At 45.5% G+C, this 20,177-nt stretch overlaps 1 protein-coding gene across 1 annotated transcript in view; it reads left to right on the top strand.

The window, feature by feature from the left end:
- Positions 1-221: 221 nt before the first annotated feature.
- Positions 222-20,177, top strand: part of LOC140739674 (voltage-dependent P/Q-type calcium channel subunit alpha-1A-like) — a 376,031-nt gene continuing 356,075 nt past the window's right edge. Inside the window, exons 1-2 of the mRNA XM_073068045.1 lie at positions 222-349; positions 14,872-15,216. Coding sequence (XP_072924146.1) covers positions 339-349; positions 14,872-15,216 — 356 coding nt within the window. The 5' untranslated portion in view covers positions 222-338. The remainder of the gene's footprint in view (positions 350-14,871; positions 15,217-20,177) is intronic.

The raw sequence follows: 20,177 nt of genomic DNA, 5'->3' as shown, positions 1-20,177 counted from the left end.
GATGTTTCTGTGTAAGTGTGTAAACCGCACACGGCTGCGAGAACCGGCAGTGTCAGTTTGGACGGTGAAGATTTATTTGGTCCTTTGAACGCCGGAGAAGCCTGCCTCTGGGATCGGTACTGAAACCGTCTGCCCGTTTAATAGGTCAGTGGAGAGATTCCTCCGTGGATTGCGGCGAGGAGGGAGCTGAGATCGGCAGAGATCCCCCAGCCTGGGTCCTCCGCTCTCCCGACACTGAAGAGGCTCCGGTGAGACTGCGAAGCCAGTGTAAACCCCGGTTCGCGTCGCCTTCAGTCCGCTGGCCGTGTCTCTCTCCATCTCCCTTCACTTTGGAGCGCATGGATTTCAGGTGAGTGACTTCTGCGGTTAACATTCGACGATTAAAAAAAATCTCCACACTTTGTTTTAATTAATCGGACTGTAACAGAAACCCTCGGAATTTCACTCCTTTTTTTAAAAAAAAGCAGGCTGCGCTGAATTTTATTTTGGATTCAGAACTCGTTCTAAGATTCGGTAGCTTTAGCACCTGCTTAAGCAAGGGAAAGGATATCGGAGGCGATAAATCCCCAACCTGTGGCGATCACTCCCGGTTACAGGGGTAGACTGTTGAACGGTTCCCCGAGGTTTGACTGGGAACTTTAAGCCTGCGGCATTGTATACAACGTTCGCCTCTCTCTCTCTCTCTCTCTGAGGATTTGGAGCTTTAAGTGTTTCCCATACCCTCTTCCATCCCCAATCTTCTCAGACTTTATATGTGATTTTATCCACAATTACTCTTTAAAGAACGGCCTTCTCGTAAGGATGATACGGGTATTGAGACGCTTTCTCCCGGTGCGTTTATTTGACTGGATAATGGGCATCTCCGGTTGGGCTCTTCGATGCTGAGTGAGTCTGATGTGGTTCACGTGCGCCCTTCAGCTGTTCCCTGTTCAGACCGAGCTGGAAGCCATAAGACGTAGGAGCAGAATTAGGCCATTCAGCCCATCGAATCTGTATTGCCATTCGATCATGGCTGATTTATTATCCCTCCGAATCCCATTCTCCTGTCTTTCCCCATTCACCATAAGACATAGGAACAGAATTAGGCCATTCAGCCCATCAAGTCTGCTCTGCCATTCCATCTTGGCGAATTTATTATCCTTCTCAACACCATTCTCCTATCTTTCCCTGTAACCATAAGACATAGGAGCAGAATTAGGCCATTTGGCCCATCGTGTCTATTCCACCACCTAGTTAATATTTTATCGGTTGATTCAAGAGATCAATATTTTGTTTCTCATTACTTACTAAAGGAGTGCTAACCTTAGTGTTAATGAAAATGGATCTAAAAACCTTAACATTAATGAAACCAGTTATCAAGAGGGGAACTCGTCATCAGTTAACTGGCTACATTTTCTATACTTGCTCTGTGACGCAGAAGGCATCATAGATAAAAGGCAGGATTTGGTCTATCCAGTCTGCAAGTTGTCAGAATATCAGATTCTTCCCTCTCCAGCCCTTGTCCTGTCCCATCCGGCCACCTGCCTTCACCTATCGTCTTCCAGCTAACCTCCCCCCACCTTTTTATCCTGGCAGCTTCCCTCCCTCCTTCGCAAATCCGAAGAAGGGCCCCAGCTTGAAACGTCAGCTATCTATTCATTTCCGTAGATGCTGCCTGACCTGCAGAGTTCCTCCAGCATTGTGTGTGTGTGTGTTGCTCCGAACCTGCCTTTACCACTTTCTCTGGCAACTCATAGCAAATTCTTAACACCTTCTGTGTGAAGAAATTATCCCCAGTTCCCCCTTAAATGTTTCTCCTACCCTGCGAAAAAGACCAGGAACATTCACCTTATCTATTCCCCTCAAGATCTTGTATACCTCTAGAAGTCATCCCCTAGATTCCTACACTCTAGGGGAGAAGTCTCAGCCTATCTAATTCCTCCCTGTTACTCAAGCTCCCTAATCCTAGTTACACCCTTGTGAACCTTTTGTGCACCCTTTCCAGTTTAATGACCTCTTTCCTAAAGCAAGGCGACCAGAGCTGCACACAGTAGTCCAAGTCTGGTCTCACCAATGTCTTGTACAGCTGTGTCAAAATGCCCCAATACTGTACTCAGCGTCCTGAGTGAGGAAAACAAGCATTCCAAAAGCCCTCTTCACTACCCTGTCCACCAGTGTAGGTATTATAGTTGTGTACATCTATTCCAAAGACATACGGGTTAGTAGGTTAATTGATCACATGGGTGTAGTTAGGCAGCACAGGCTTGATGGGTTGAAGGGCTTGTTACAGTTCTGTATCTCTAAATAAACTAAAAATATGATATTAGATATTACCTTGAATAAATAGTCTTGTCCCAGCACCACCACAGGAGTCTTTGACTTTCCTGAGCAGCCTCTTTAATCAGAATCCACTGTATTCTTTTATTTAATTGGGGCAGCCAATTATTTGGGACAAATCTTAAAGAACAAAAACTAATCAAGAAAATAGCTAGGATTCCCTCTGTCTATTTGGGGGCGCTATGATGCTTAATTGGGGCAGCAGACTTTGCTGAACAGTTTCTAACTAGCATCAGATGTGTGCGTTTGTGTTCCCGTTAGACGCTACACTGTGCTTAGAGTGAGCAGTTTTTAAATAGCGTCAGTCGTATGTGGTTGTGGTCCAAATCAGTGATTTCCATCACTGAGATCTAAGCAGTAAGACAATTCAGAACAGTTTTGTTCACTGCGGTTTCAAGCATTCAGGCTCGGAGATGCCAGAAACAGCCGGGAGTGAAAATGGAACAATTTCACTTCTTAAAGATAGGAACTATGAATAATTTGAAGGTATCGATAATCATCTTGAATGTTACAATGAAAATGAAGATTTGGAGAATGTGATTGTCTAAAGCACTGTATGAAGACATTCTCTGCACTGATTTTGTTCCTATACAGTCATTCAAAAGAACGTGTCACGGTAGACTGGATGAATTCCTTTGCCAATAACTATTGGGAACTAATACACAGTTTTATAGTACTGCAGTATAATTGAGATATGGGAAGAAGGCAGGAGATTGGGGCTGAGAGGAAAACGGGTTTGTCATGATGAAATGGTGGAGTAGACGATGGGCCAAATGGTCTAACTCTGCTCCTATATCTTACGGTCTTATAGTAGTGTTCTAATTTATTCTGTATTTTATTTAAATACATAATTTGTTATTCAGTGAAATGGTGGTTTGTCTTTTCATACCTTTTTAACTATTTCCACAAAACTTTGGCTAATTGAGTCAGCTGCTTAATTGGGCCAAAATGTACTGGTCCTGATGTGTCCCAATTAACCGGAATCCACTGTACTTGGGGACTGATCTTATCAGGAGCTAGAAGACCACTTCCAACGTTACCCCCTGTGGTTAGACCACAGCTGGAGCAAATCCAGAGTGCACCTTAGGGGGATTATATTGACGTTGGAGGCAGACCCCTCTTGGTTTACCAGAATGATACTTAGACTTCAAGGGTTAAACTATGAGGCGATTATGCAAGCAAGGATTCCATTGCATGGAATTTAGAAGGTCAGCAGGCAATTTTGATATAAATGGAGGCTAGGGGCAGGGGAGAGATTGAGAGAAACTATTTCTTGGAAGTTTCTGACTGGAAAACAGAGCCAAGTTATTGAGCCAAGTCTTTCAGGAATGACAGGACTTCTATTTGAGGATTTTTCTTCCTCAAGCAGAAACTGATGGAAGTGCTAACTTTGACAGTGATGGACCTCTGTTGAAGATTAGTTTCATTTGTCACATGTACATCAGTGAAGCACGTCATTTCCATCAATAGCCAACAGTCAGTCCAAGGATATGCTGGGAACAGCCGGCAAGTGTCACCACACATCTGTAGCCAACATGCCCTGCCCACAGCTCACTAACCCTAACTGTATGTCTTTGAAAAGTGGGAGGAACTGAGCACATGAAGGAACCCACACAGTCACACGGAGAATGTGCAAGCTCCTTACAGAGAGCAAAGGGAATTGAACTGCGATCGCTGATGTAAAGCACTGCAATAACCGCTGTGCTACCGTGGCGCCTCTTTGTTAAGCAAAGACATCCGGGGATAAAGAATATCCTGTGTAGCCTGAGTCAGATCCCTGATCAGGGATAATCTCAGTGAATGATGGAACAGTTTTGAAATGTCAAATGACTTTCTTCCTGTGTAAATTAGTCATGTGATGGAGGGAACTTTTGTGGAAGGATAAGAGGTGGATTTGAGAGTATTTATTGTTTCTCTTGTCACTACTGGCTTCTAAAACCAAATTACATCCGGTGTGAAATGAAGATTCATAGAATATGCCAAATAGATTTGTAAATATTTACCTGGAGGTAGTTTTTCTGGGTCACTGTGTGTGTGTGTGTATATATATATATATATATATATATATATATAATATATTAGTCCATAGTGACTGTTGGGTGTTTGGTTGTAGAAACACTCATCTGCCATGTTGTTCCCTTTGGCCTTAACCATTCTCTTGGTCCTCTGTCTTTGCTCTTCCTCCCCTGTTGGCTTTGCATCAATGTCAGTGTCTGAACTTGCACTAAGCCCATTCACCCATCAGTCCTGACCTCGCCAACTCGCACTGAAGCCTGGTTCTGCAACAAACTAAACTTTTCTTTTCAAATTTTTTTTGTCCTTCTCTCCAAAATAATGTCCTTTTCTTGGTCTCATCCCTCTCTACACCTACAGTCTCCTCTGGTGCTCGAATCCTCCGAGATCTTGGCCCTGCTTCAGTTCTAGCCTCTCCATTTGCACGATGTATGTAGTCATTATATATTCTCATTCAAGGTTAGAATCAGGTTTATTATCACTGACAAATGTTGTGAAATTTGTTTAACAGCAGCAGTACAGTGCAACACATGTTACCATTTTATATATATATAGTGCTAAAAGGGAGCAACATAGTGAGGTAGTGTTCACGGGCTGTTTAGAAATCTGATAGTAGTGGGGAAGAAGCTGCTCTTAGAATGGTATGTTTGGGTTTTTCAGGCTCCTGTACCTCCTTCCTGATGTTAGTAATGAGAAGAGGGTATATCCTGGTTGATTAGGTCCTTAAAGATGGCTGCTGCCTTCTGAAGTTGTCTTTGATGGTGGGGAGGCTAGTCTACAACACTCGGCAGCCTCTTGTGGTCCTGTGCATTGGAGCGTCCATACCAGGTGGTGATGCCACGGGTCAGAATGCTCTCCCTGGTACATCGGTAGAGATTACAGTTGTTGGTGACATACCAAATCCCAAACTGCTAATGAAGTATAACCATTGACATGCCTCAGTATGTTGTGCCTGGTGTAGGTGAATATTTCCAGTGACACGCAAGCTGGAGGGGCCCTGGCCTCTCCTGCCCTGCTCATTGGGAAGAGTTTTGGACAGTGCTGATGGAATACTCCAGTTGAGTAACTGCATTGCAGTTTGTAGATGGTACACACCACAGCTATCGAGCGCTGGTGGCGGAGAGAGTGAATGCACGGTGCTGAGCTTTGGGGTTTTGGGTTATAAGGACAGAGTGGATACGCTAGGACATTTTTCCTTAGATCGTAGGAGGCTGAGGGTTGACATTATAAAGGTTTAAAATATCATGAGGGGGCACAGTTAAGGTGACGTGTTAAGGCCTATTTCTCTAGAGCAGGAGAAGCCCAAACTAGGTGAGAGGTATCAGGTCAGAGGGGAAAGATTTCAAAATGACACGAGAGGCAAGTTTTTCACACACACATGGAGGAGGTGGGTACAACTGAATTTGGACAGTTGAATGGTTGGAAAAATTAAAGAGGGTTATGGACCGAACCCAAGCAAGTGGGACCAACTCTGTTGTGCAACATAGCTGGGAATGGACACATTGGGCTGACGGGCCTGTCTCATGCTCTGTGACTTTTGAGAATTGTTGGAACTGGACTCTGTTGGTCTGACCTGATCATATCCTACAAGAATTGGAAGCACAACTGGAGGATGATCTCCAGCCCCAAAGCCTGTCTCACCTTTTCTTAAACTCCAAAAAGCCCCTACACAAAGGCTCTTTACTCTACTGCTCATTACACCGCTGGTGTTTAGGGCAGCAATGAAGGTCCTCCATCTCTGGCGATGTTCAGGGCTTCCTTCATTATGACAGGTTCTCCTCAGTTTTCACAACCATCAGTCCTAGGTGGAGGAATACCATCACACTCAGATGGAGAAGGATTCCTTATTGATGTTTCCATAAAAATTTTGGTTGACCAATCAGGGTTGTTAGCCCTGAACTGAACCCCCGAACCTGGATGATCAGTGGACCACTCTTAGTCTGGCCCCCATCTACCCTTTGAATTGTTTGGCACGGGTGGCCCGACCAAGAGTCAAAGCGTAAAGCCCGACTCCAGCCAACGTTGCCCCTCTGGGTCAATGAGGCATGCAAACCTCTAAACCCTTTGACAAGGTTCTGGTCCTCTTGGAGAAGCACAAATACTAAGCAACCCCAAACATCGAATACTAGTTGCCCAGACCCTACCTAACAGAGTTATGTGAACTCTTATCCATTGATTCTTCGTAATTTACTGCCATCACCGAGTGCTGTGAATCAGTACGGCAGCAGGCAGCAATTCTCATTTTAATTGAGTAAATCACTTAGTCGTGATATGTGCTAGATTACAGTCATGAGTCCCTACGAGGCAAGAGCGGGAGAAGGCTGTGTTCCTTGCAACTAGGTCCAAGATTATTGATGTCACTGTAACACAAAGATAGGCTGACATACAAAGGTCATCCTATTTCATTAATCTGTTCTCAAGAACATCCTGTTCTATCTTAATTTTTCACAGTCGCCTCTCTCAACTTGCAGTAAGATGATTTGACAAGCAGAGACTTGTTTACTAGTGTACATGTGGGGCCTTATTATGACCTTGGAGGGATGCCCCAATGGGGAGCAAGAATTCTTCAAAGAGGGGGAGAAGGCAGACTATTCCCACTCACCTGTTAGCTTCCAGCTTGCACGCTTTCCCCTTCCCCATCTTCTCCTTCCCCCTCCTTCCCCATCTTCTCCTTCCCCCTCCTTCCCCATCTTCTCCTTCCCCCTCCTTCCCCATCTTCTCCTTCCCCCTCCTTCCCAGCCCTGATTGGGGTGGGTCTTGGCCCAAAGCGTCGACTGTTTATTCATCTCTGTAGTTGCTGTCTGACCTCCTGCATTCCTCCAGTCTTTTGTGTGTGTTGCTCAGGCAGATTATTTATTTGTATAGTGTCTTTTGAGTCTTTCCAAACATTGTAATTGTACCAGCTGCTATCATATTGTGCAGATGTCAGAGATGCAGCAGACAGTTTGTGCAACAAGCAATTCATTACAGAACTTAGAACAGTAGAGGAGCAGGCCATTCAGCCCATTGTGACTATACTCACTGTGATTCCAATCTAACTAATACCATGCACAGAAGGGATTCTGCAGATGCTAGAAATCATGAGTAACACACACTAAATGCTGGAGGAACTCAGCAAGTCTGGCAACATTTTGTTCCTGCAAGTAAGTAAGTAAGTGTGTGTGTGCCTAATCCTACATGGTGTGTATCCATCCATTCCATGTCTAGATTATCTGTTCCTGAAGGAGAGGTAAATATTGTTTGGGACAGAGGGAGGATCTCCATTTAAAATTGTATCAATGGGTCATAACATCTGGTTGGGAAAGCAAGCAGGCCTTTATTGAAAGTCTCATCCACAAGGCAGCTCTGGGCACTCCTGCCACTGCACCGGGAAAGCCAGCTTCCGCTTGTTTTTGGGTTTTATGTTTGGCTCTGGAGTAGGCCTTGAATTTCTGACTCAGAGTTGGGAAAGATGATACAGATGCACCAAAAAAGTAAAATGCAGCTTTAATGAACTGTTCTTACAGCAAGTACTTCAGAAGACAGGTGCAATAAACCTTGTATCATCCAGGCCATGCTCTCTTCTTGCTACCACTGTCAGGAAGGAGATATAGGAGCCTTAGTCCCACACCACCAGGTTCAGGAACAGTTATTACCTTTCAACTATCGGGCTTCTGAACCAATGTGGATCATTTCTTTCACCTCGATACTAAACTGATTCCACAACCTTTGACCTCACTTTCAAGGTCTTCATCTTCCTTCCCTCCCTCCCTTCCCCCCCCTGCCCCCCCCCCCCCACTTCCGTCCTTCCCTGCCTCGTGGCTCCACAGGAAAGGTGATATCAGATAGCCAGCCTTTCCAGTTTGCAGTATATTTGGCCAGTTCTGATGAAAGGCCGGCAGCCTGTAACATTAGCTGCATTTCTCTCTCTGTGGATGCTGGCTGGCCTCCTGGGATTTGTCAGCAGTTTCTGTTGTTATCCCATTTTTTTTTTTGTTTATTTGCATGTTGAGGGGTCGTTCTGCCAGCTGGCAAACCCAGCACCAAGGACACAGTTTCAGAGTCGAAGATTGTCCATTTAGGATGGAGAGGAAGGCAAAAGCCTTTGTGGAGGGTTAGAGTTTTTCAGATTTCCCACCTCGGAGTCTGTACGTGCTCAGTCATTGGGTTTATTCATGGCTGAGCTTGATAGGCTTTGGGATATAAAGAGAATTGAAAGATGAGGTGAAAAGTGGAAAAGATGGAGGTATTGGCCAAGATCTTATTGAATGGCTGGTCAGTGCTGAGCTGACAGATGGATTTTGAGGACTGGCTAGGATGTTACAATAGATTGTAACGTAATCCTGCTGGACGGGTCTCAGCGCATAACATTAACTCCATTCTCCTCCATAAATGCAGGCTGACTTACTGAGTTCGTATGTGCGGATCAACCCTTGTATACACAGTGTCAGCAGGATTAGGAGACTAGTATAGCACAGAAGAAGATATTAAGCCATCCTCTGCTTGGGTTCTTTCCCATTATAATCCAGTCAATCCCACATAATCCATGCTCTTTCCCCATTTCCCTGAATTATTTTTCCCTCAGGTGTTTTAGGTGGCTATAAGAGTTTGACAAGATTTGGTATATCACCAAGTACTCTCAAATTTCTACAGATGTACTGTAGAGAGCGTTCTAGCCAGCCGCATCATCAGCTGGTATGAAGGGGATGGGGGCACTGCACAGGATTGAAATGAATTTAGTCATCTCCATCATGGGCACTAGCCTCCATAGTACCCAGGACATCTTCAAGGAGTGGAACCTCAAAAAGGCAGCATCCATCATTAAGAACCTCCATCACCCAGGACTTGCCCTCTTCTCATTGCTACCATCAGGGAGGAGGTACAGGAGCCTAAAGGTTCACACTCAACGATTCAGGAGCAGCGCCTTCCCCGTGCCATCCAATTTCTGAATGGACATTGAGCCCATGAACACTACCTCACTATTTTTTATTTTTAATTGTACACTACTTATTTAACTAGTTAATATACACATATAGATACTTACTATAATACACGTTTTCTCTATTATTATGTATTGCATTGTACTACTGCTGCGAAGACACCAAATTTCATGACATATGCCGATGATTTTAAACCTGATTCTGATCCTGATACCCAGTTCCCATTTGGTTTCCAATGTGTGTGTCTTCTCTGCACTTAATCACTCACTCCATGTCATTCTCATTAAACCCACGCCCTCTGGTTATTGATCCTCCTGCCATTAGAAGAGGTTCTCTGATACATCAGAACCCTTAAACATCTCTGGAGCAGAAACCTATGGATCTCCCAATGGGCACTGGGCTTTGTGGTGAAAGTTCTTCCTTCCAGCAAGGGTCAATAATGAAATCTGGGAACTTCTGGGCCTTCCATTTTTAAAGAGGGGCCTTGGTCCAGAACGTCAACTGTTTATTCATCTCCATAGATGCTGCCCGACTTGCAGGGTTCCTCCAGCATTTTGTCTGTGTTGCTTTGGCCCTCGTTGCTGTGTTCTACCCAGTCAGAAGGGTCTCCAAACGTAGGGCTGTGAATTAGGGAGAGAATGATGGTGCTGTGCTCTGTAACTTCTCCCTGAAATTCCTGCGCATTTGTTTCTTCACAGATCCCGGAGCTGCTAATGGTGAGCCAGTGTTCCCCAAAAGGCTGCTGTGTGTGCATCCTGCAGTGCACGTAACTGATGGGATTTTCAAGTTACATGCACTAATCTAGGCATAAAATACCCTTCAAGGCATTCACTTCATTATAAGTGAGATATAATTGGCCACTAAATCATAATTATTGCTGAACAAACTATCTGGACCTAAAAATTATAATTTTATGTGATCTTGATTGTAAGTTCTTCTCATGAATATTTCAAAGCACTGAATGTTTTAAAGAAAGCTTTTAGAGAGTTTTTATCACATCTCATAATCATTAATCATTTTTAACTTCATGCTCCATTTAATGTTTAAAAGTTTGATTGCGTTTTCTCCCTCTTTTCTGTCGGTGGGAATTCTTCAGTCTGATTGGGTGATGAGAGCACTGTGGGACTGATGGAGGTTGCAGAATCGTCAAATGTACTGCACTGATCCAGGCCCTTCGGCCCTCTGAGTCCATGCTGGCCATCAGCCACTCCCCCGTACACTAACCCCGTTCCCTTCTCTCCACATTCCCATCAACCTCCTCCCCGCCCAGATCATAGCACTCGCCTACCCAGCAGGGCCAGCTTACAGAGACCAGTTAACACACCAACCTGCACGTTTTTGAGATGTGGGCTCTGTGGCTGGCATCGCTTCACAGTGGCAGCAATCGGGGTTCGAACCCCGTGACTGCGTGGGTTTCCTCCAGGTGCTCCAACTTCCTCCCACATTCCAAAGACTCTGGCCAGGGTAACGAGTTGTGGGTATGCCTGTGTTTGTGCCAGACACCAGCTGACTGCCCCCAGCACAACCCTCGCTGATACGATGTTAAAGTTCTGAATCCAACACGGGGGGTATAAAGCACCACACACCGAATGCCAGAGGAGCTCAGCAGGTCAGGCAGCATCGATGGAAGTGAACAAACTGCCAACGTTTCAGGCCGAGACCCTTCATCAGGACCAGAAAGGAAGGGGGAAGTCGCCAGAATAAAAAGGTGGGGAGGGGAGAGCGGGTGCGACGGGATGATGATAGGTGAAGCCAGTTGGGTGGGAAAGGAGGAAAGAATCTTATAGAGACAAGAATGGACTATGGGAGAGATGAAAGGGGAGGACCCAGGGGAAGTGATAGGCAGGAGGGAAGAGGTAAAAGGTCAGAGTGGAGAATAGAGGTGGCAGGGGAGACAGGTAAGCTCCATGTTAATGGCAGCAAAGGTCAGGGGTGAATCTGAATTGCTGGAGTGGGAGCTGTGCAAGTGCTTGTGGCTGCGGGCAGCTGCCTTCGAGGTTAGCAGTAAACCCTGTTGCTTTGACGCTGATCCTGAATACTGGGCTCCCGTTTACCAGCTGCGGTATTTCCAGAACGTTCACACCCAGATCCTGCCTGCTGCCCCTCTCCACACTCGGTCCTGAGGGAGGGTCTTGACCTAGAGCGTCAGCTGTTCCACCCGGTGCTGCTCGGGCCCACTGAGTCTCCCCAGCAGATCGGTCGCTGCTCGGGATTCCAGTGTCTCCAGGTCTCAGGCAGTGCTCAGCGATGTCCACAAGATGGAAGCACAAGACTAAGATATTGAAAGAAAGTGAATGTGGCCCAGCATCAGTGTGACGATCCATCAGACCAAATCGTACTCAGTGGCTGCATAATTAGATACACCTGCTCATTAATGCAAAATCTGATCAGCCAATCATGTGGCAGCAACTCAATGCTTAAAAGCATGCAGACATGGTCAAGAGATTCAGTTGTTTTCTGAGCCCAGACATCAGAATGGGGAAGAAATGTGATCTAAGTGACTTCGACTATACAGTGATTGTTGGTGCCAGACAGGGTGGTTCAGATACTGCTTATTCCCTGCGACTTTCACGAACAACACTCTCTAGAGTTTGGCGTGATAGACAAAAAAAAATTCCAGTGAACAGCAGGACCGTGGGGGAAGTGCCTTGATAACGAGAGGGGTCGGAGGAAAACGGCCGAACTGGTTTAAGCTGACAGGAAGGCAACAGTAACTCAAATAACCACATGTTACAACAGTGGTGTGCACTGCAGGGATCTTTGAACACTCAACTTGTTGAACCTTGAGGTGGATGGCTACAGCAGCAGAAGAACTCGCTGTGTTCCACTCCAGCGCCTCTAATACATCCACTGACGTGGTTACTCTGAGGAAATACAGCTCCTAAAGCGAATGAAATGTTTCCTCAAATTAGAGGTTAAAAATTAAAGCCTCACTGCAAACCTAAAACATTTTGTCTCGGGGCTTTGCAAATGTTGTGTTGGATCTGTGCTCTTCACATGTACAGAGCGGGCAGGCAGTGTAACGTGACCCAAAGGAGTCCCGTTAACTTGCATGTAAGTTAACATCGGAACGTAGTTCAGGAATGTAGTTCTGTTGTGAGTGAACCAGCTGAGCTCCAGTTGACTCAGTTGTTTGGAGTCAGTGGGAGCCGTTCGGTGGGCGCTGTCTGCACTAATCGCCTTTGAGTGGAAAATCCTACAAAAGGTAGTGGATTCGGCCCAGTACGTCACGGGTAAAACAGACCCAACCATTGAGCACATTTAAATAAAACATTGCTGTGGAAGAGCAGCATCCTCACCACCCAGGCTGTGCTCTTTTCTCGCTGCTGCCATCAGGTAGAAGGTACAAGAGCCTCAAGACTCGCACCAGCAGGTTCAGGAACAATTACAACCCCTCAGCCATCAGGCTCCTGAACAAAAGGGGATTTCTGCACGCATTTTACTACCGACAGTCTCACGTTAAGGTCTCTTTATCTTGTTATTTCATGCTCTTTCATTTCATGTTATTTCACACTCCCTATTCATTGTGGTTTGTTTATATTTGCATTTACACAGTTTGTTGTCCTGTTTACAGTTACTGTTCCATGGATTTGCTCATGATGTCCACAGGGAAAGAATCTCCGTGTTGTATGTGGTGCGGCGTATGTACTCTGACAATACGTTTTACTTTCAGCGGTCAGATAGATGCCATTGCAAGGATTCTGGGGGGAAGTGGGGAAGTTTGACTCGACTGGTGGTAGTGGATGGGTGGGTGATGAATCGATGAAAGCTCCTCACATCTGCAGGTCCCGAGGTGTGGGACACTGGGTGACGTGGCACGCCACACACCATTTCCAGGAAGGAAGACTAGGAGTTGCATTTTCTCAGCAACTTTCAGGCATTTCCTTTTCAGGGCCTCAAGGTGATTAACAGCCTCTTAAACTGCAGCCGCTGCTCAGATGTGAGAAATGCAGCTGCCAACTGGTACGCAGCAAGATCCCACCAAACAGCAATGCCGTACTTATTTAATATAACTTTTAAAATACAAATGCATTTACTGTAATTCCCAGTTTTTATTATTAATTACTGATTTCACATAACAACAAACTTCATGACATATGCCAGCGATATTAAATCTGGTTCTGAGAACATCTGCTGTTTTTTGCCAGGGGCGGGGAGGTGGATTGTTGCCTGCTGTTGCTTACGCGCGGGAGGAGGGGGGAGCTGGAGGGGTTCTAACATTTAATTGTCATTCATTCTTTGGGGCACTCCTCTGTTTTCGTGGATGTTTGCGAAGAAAAGGCATTTCAGGATGTATATTGTATACATTCGACATTAAATGTACCTTTGAGACCTTTCAAGTGGATGTTGATGGATGGAGGTAACATTTGGGCCAGCCGAGCAGAGGGAACTCCCCTGCTCTCTCAATAACTCTATGGGATCCTTTATATCACAATCTCTGAGTTGCATGTTTCATCTGAAAGACAAATTTGCCGACTTTAGGAATTTCTCACACCCCCTGAAATTCTGCCCTTTTCAGAATTCCCATCCCTGAGTTCAGATCACTCCAAGGCCTCCCTAAGGGTGTCACAGTAGGTCGAGCTGTTGCCTTGCTTCTCCAGGGACCTGGGTTCGATCCTGCCCTCCCAGCACTGACTGTGTTCTTCTCACAACTACACTGGATTTCCCTCACAGGCACCTGTTTCTCCCCACACCCCATAGCCATGTGGGATGGTTGCGGTAAATTTGCCCATAGTGTGTGTAGGTGAGTGGTAGAATCTGTGGGGCGGGTAGTTGATGGGGTTGTGGAGAAGAAGAACTGGGATTAATGTTTGATTCTGATTCTGGGTTTACTTTAACAAGGCCTTTCATAATTTCACCACCACAGTCTCCCCACAGCCTCCACTGATCCACAGAAAATATCCATAGCTTATCTACAACTTTCCTCACGGCTATAATTTTCCTGCCTGAATAAATTTCACAGGGTATAGTATATGAGTGGAAATAAACATGATGTTGAAGCTCTTAGGTTGGCTTGGTGTTGGCGCGTGGCCTAGTGGGCAAGGCATCGAGCTAGTAACCTGAAGGTCACTGGTTCGAACCTCAGCTGAGGCAGTGTGTTTGTGTCCTTGAGCAAGGCCCTTAACAACACATTGCTCTGCGATGACACTGGTGCCAAGCTGCTTGGGTCCTAATGCCCTTCCCTTGGACAACATCGGTGGCGTGGAGAGGGGAAGGCCTGCAGCTTGGGCAACTGCCGGTCTCCCATACAACCCTGCCCAGGCCTGCGCCCTGGAAACCTTCCAAGGCACAAATCCATGGTCTCATGAGACTAATGGATGCCTATTATTATTATTATTATTATTAGGTTGGCTTATGAATATACAGAATATGGAATAGTGTGCAGGCAGGAGAGAGTCCTGGTGGAAGGTCACAGCCTGTAACGTTGACTGCTTATTCCTCTCCATAGACACTGCCTGGTCTGCTGAGCTCCTCCAACATTTTGTGTGCATTGTTCCAGATTTCCAGCGGCTGCAGAATCTCTTGTGTCTACGAAGGGATTAAGTGTCGCTCGTGTAATTTCACAGGCTGAAGGGTCTTGTTCCTGTGTTCTACTATTCTATGTTTTTGTTCTCTTTTGCAGTAGTTCCTACACCTCACTCTGGCCGGAGAGACCGATGAACGCAAACCCAAGAAGGTGGATGGACCCCAGGGGTCGCCCTGGGGCGTCCGCCCCTGACCTCCGACCCTCGTCCCCGCCGAGTTACTACGATGCGGTGTGCGACATGAAGGGCTCGGCTGGCAGTGACTCGGCCATTCACCGCGGCCCTCACGCATTCCACCAGGGGCAGTATTACCAGATGACGGACGGCGGTCTGGCGGCTCCCTACCGGAGGCGAGGAGCCCTGGTGGATCACAGGGACGTCATCAAAGCGCACGAAGCCCACAAGATGCACAGCACACCCCAGGCAAAGCGCAAGGAATGGGAGTAAGTCGTGGTTTCTGCAGCACACTGGCCGTTTTCTTATGCTGTCAGGGTGGGTTTCCTTCCAAGGAGTACCACTCCAACACTCTCTACCCTGGTCATTGAGTATATTCAAGATTGTGATCAATAGTGCCTTTTTTTTGCAAGGAATCAGAGAATCCAGGAATCATTCAGGAAAGTAAAGTCGATGTCCCAGAAATGGTGCAAATTGCAAATTGGAAGTGAAGGAGGAATTTGGGATAATTACAACCTCTAGTGAAATAGTGTTGAGCCAATAGTTGGAGCTGTGGCCAGAGAAGTCTTCAGGTCCAGAGAGTCTTTAAAAAAGTGGTCCATGAAATGATGAGTTGATTTAAACTTTGCAAAATTCACTAAATTTAGGAAAGGTTCCATTAAAATTATGGTTTGTTCAAAAAGGAGACAAAATATAGGTTTAGGACAGAAAGTGTAAAACTGTAACCTTAACATCTGACCTTCTAGGGAAAATATTAAAAGTAGTTAATTATTAAGGGTATCTACTGGGTCATTAAGAGAAATTCAAGATAGTCAGGAAAAGTCAACATGGTTTTGTGAAAAGGAAATAGCGTTTAACTAACTTATTGGAGTTCTTTGAAGAAACGATGTGTGTTGTGGATAAAGGGGAACTGGTGGATGTACTATATTGAGACATTCAGAAAGCTTTTGATAAGGTGCTACATCGAAGGTTGTTGAGAGCATAAAAGCTCACGGTGTAGGAAGTGATATCTTGACATAGATGGAAGGTTGGGTGGCCAACAGGAAACAAAGAACAGGCAAAAATGTGTGACAGGGCGTAACGTCTGCCACAGGGATCGGTGTTTGGAACTCAGTCCGCCACAAATGGTATAAATGAAGGATGAAGGCACTGAGAGTGGGGTTGCTCAGTTTGGTGACGACACAAAGATGGGTGGGAAGGGAAGTTGTGACAAGGGTCTAGAACGGAGATAAAAGAGGTATGAATAGGTTAAAAATCCAGCAATTGGAGCAATATCCTGAACTGAGAAATCCTTGTGCACGAATCTAGTTCCAAATTCCTCTTACAATTGCTCCACTCAGTTGCTAATTCAGAATTCAAGATTCAATTTTTAAAAAAATCACAGGTACATCAAAACTTGCAGTGCAATGCATGGTTTTCATTAGCAACCCGAGGGTGTGCTGGGAGGGGCCCACAAGTATCACCACACATTCCAGCGCCGACATAGCCTGCCCACAGTACTCAGCAGAATAACACACAACACAACAAGCAGCAAGACAACGACAGCAGAACATTGGTGTGATCTTATTGAATGGTGGAGCAGGTTCAAGAACCTGACAAATCACCAACTCTCTCTCTTTTTACATCGGGAGAAATCCCCTGGTCCGGTTTGTATTTTTTACACCTGATAAGAAAAATGAAGTTAGACTAAAGAATTGACTCAGTCACATCCCAGAAATGGCTCTGAATCGGGAACTGGAAGGGAGGGAGGAATTCAGGAAAATTATAACCTCTTGGGAAATGGAACTGAGCAAATATTTGGAACTATGGGCTGATAGGTCTCCAGATCTGGTGCAGGAGCTAGGTTCTGTTGAAAGTTGAGAGGACTAGATGGGGTGGATGTGGAGAGGATGCTTCCTGTGGTGGGGGTATCCAGAACCAGTGGGCACAGCCTCAAAATTGAAGGGTGACCCTTTAGAACAGAAGTAAGGAGATTTTTTTTAGCCAGAGGGTAGTGAATCTGTGGAATGCTCTGCCACAGACTGCAGCGGAGGCCAAGTCTGTGAGTATATTTAAGGTGGAAGTTGATCGTTTCCCGATCGGTCAGGGCATCCAAGGTTATGGCGAGAAGGCAGGTGTACAGGGATCAGCCATGATGGAATGGTGGAACAGACTCGATGGGCTGAATGGCCTAATTCTGCTCCTATGTCTTAAGGTCTGACTGGATGTTGCTGGAGTCTTTGATTGAGAGACATGAGACTTTAAATTTCCTAATAAATCTAACATTATAGGAAGTCTTGGTAATTTTAACCATAAAATCACTGGATTACAATGAAATCCATTGCTTGATAATGTCCTTTGTGAAGGAAATCTACCTACTGTCCCTACCTGGGACTCTCTGCCTAATCATCTTGGTGGGGTGGGGGGTTGTGGGGAGGGTGGAATTAAGTACAGACAGCTGCTGTCAATATCCACAATCTGTTTAATTAAAAAAAAATAAAGCTTCAGGAACACAAGAAATTCTGCCAATGCTAGAAATCCAAAGCAACATGCACAAAAGTCCTGATGTTGGGTCTTGGCCTAGAACGTCGACTGTTTATTCATTTCCATAGATGCTGCCTGACCTGCTGAGTTCCCCCCAGCACTTTGTAGGAATATCTTTTGCTCCTGGGTTCTGTTCCCAGAGGCAAGACCTCTAGCCAGTACTTTACTCAAGTGAAAACTGTCACTAACCATTTTCAAGGCTTTGAACTGCAGAGGGCTTCCTGAAACCACTTGGTGACACAACCATGCACGTTTTTCCGGCGGGGTCGCTGACTCTGGTCAGGAAGGGACTTCCATCAATTGAAGAAAAAGGCTTGCATTTTTATAGCATCTTTTTCCAGTTTCCTGAAGTCCCTTAACAGCCAGCAAGTTGCTTCAGAAGAGAGACATTAGTGGAGTGTCATGTCGCAAATGGCAAGCTCCCTTTAACGTGACTGGATTACTGCCAGAGTTATATACAGACCTCCAAATAGTAGCTAGGATATGAGGTACAAATTACAACAGGACATAGAAAAGGCATGTAAAAAGGGCAATGTTATGATGGTTATGGAGGATCTCAATATGCAGGCAGATTGGGAAAATCTTGTTGGTGCTAGAGGGAGTTTGTAGAATGCTTTTGAGGTGGCTTTTTAGAGCAGCATGCAGTTGAGCTCATGAGGTGAAAGGCAGTTCTGGATTGGGTGTTGTGTAAAGAACCAGATTTGGTTAGGGATTTGTGAGGGGATCCTTAGAGGGCAGTGATCATAATATGATAGAATTCATCCTGCAGTTTGAGATGGAGAAGATAAAATCAGATGTATCAGTGAAGAAAGGGAATTACAGAGGCACGAGTGAGGATCTGGCCAAAGTTGATTGGAAGGGGACACTAGCAGGGGTGATGGCAGAGCAGCAATGGCTGGAGTTTCCCGGGGCAATTGGAATGCACAGGATGGATTCATCCCGAAAAAGAATTATTCCAAAGGGAGGATAAGGCAAACATGCTGACAAGGGAACTCAAAGACCAGGATAACAGTAAAAGCGAGGACACATAACATAGCAAACATTAGTGGGGAGAGTTAGAGGTTTGGGAAGTTTCAAAAACCAGCAAAAAGCAACTGAAAAAAGCATTAAAGAGAGAAAAGTTGAAATATGAAGGTAAGCTAGCCAATAGGATATCAAAAGTTTTTTCGGATACTGCATTTTAAGAATAAATGACAGAGAGAGTGGATATTGGACCACTGGAAAATGACGTTGGAGGTGTAGTAATGGGGGATGACAGACAAACTTAATAAATATTTTGTGTCAGTCTTCACCCTGGAGGACACCAGCACTATGCCAGAAGTTGGAGAGTGTCAAAGGGCAGAAGTGAGTGTAGTCACTATTACTATTGATCGTGTGGTGGGGAGAGACGAGGGTGCAGAGATTAGGTGCTGTGCATGCCCACTGCTCTCAAACAGAGGAGATACAGGCAAGGGAGAACTGTGACAATCTGCTACTGGGCAGGCAGCAGATAAGGAATTGGCCATGAGATGGCACCAGAGCTCGTTTTATAGAGAGTTGTAATTAGTAAAAGGATGCAGTCGTATCAGCGGGGAAACAGAATCCTTTGGCCCGTCGAGTGCATACTGCCATCAGCCACTGTGTATCTCATTATTTACTCCCCCACATTCTCTTTAATTTCCCCCAGATTCAACCCCTCATCTACACACTGGAGGTAATTAAAAGAGCCCGGTAACATTTATTTGGGATTTGGGAGGATACGTGAGCATCCGGAGGAAACTCCCCTTAGTCAGGGGAAGAGCGTGCAAACTCCACACGGACAGAGCCGGTGCCAGGATCTGGTGCTGTGAGGCAGCAACTCTACCATTTGCTCCACTCTGCCTGTGAGTTGGTGCGGTGTGAGCACTTTCTTGGTTAGAAATTAAGATGGGGTATTCTCGTGGGAGTTCTGAAGAACAAGATGGGACATTGCCGAGGTGCACAGGATTCTGAGGGGATTTCACGGGGTAGCAAGAAGAGGCTGTTTTCTTGGGTTGGAAAGATTAAGATCAAGGTTAAGCGTTATTGTGGTAACAGGCATTCACAGAATGTTAACTACCTTGTTCTTCAGCAGCGCAGTACATTACATGTTAACATAATTTGTATATGACTTGCGCAATTACCTTTAGTTGTCATATGTGCATCGAAATTCTGAAACATAGAATGAAATGTTTCGTTTGCATTGAATCAGATTAGCAAGGATTGTGCTGTGAGCAGCACACACTTCTAGCACCAACATTGCATGTCCACTACTTACTAACGCTATCCGTATGTCTTTGGAATGTGGGGTACCTGGAGGAAGCCATGGAGAGAACGTATAGACTCCCTACAGACAGTGGCGGAATTGAACCTGAGTCACTGGCACTGCAAGAACGTTATGCCAATTGCTACATTTCCACTGCCACCCCACGGACCCCTCAGTTAATGGTAGGGGTCCATGGCATATATAGCTCTAGAGATCGTTGTGTGAGAAAATCGGAGATCATCAGTTTCGGAGATGCTGTGTGGCACCAGCAATCACTCCATGGTCAATGTCACTTCGATCATATTCCTTCTGCATTCTGATGCCTGGTCTGAACAACAACTGAACCTCCTGACCATGTCTGCGTGCTTTTATGCATTGAGTTGCTGTCACATGATTGGCTGAGTAAATATTAATGAACAGGTGTACAGGTGAACCAATAAAGCG

Source organism: Hemitrygon akajei, chromosome 16 (genome assembly GCF_048418815.1).
Source record: "Hemitrygon akajei chromosome 16, sHemAka1.3, whole genome shotgun sequence".
Classification (NCBI taxonomy): domain Eukaryota; kingdom Metazoa; phylum Chordata; class Chondrichthyes; order Myliobatiformes; family Dasyatidae; genus Hemitrygon; species Hemitrygon akajei.
Note: the sequence above shows the minus strand (reverse complement) of the source record. Positions and strands in the feature narration are given on the sequence as shown.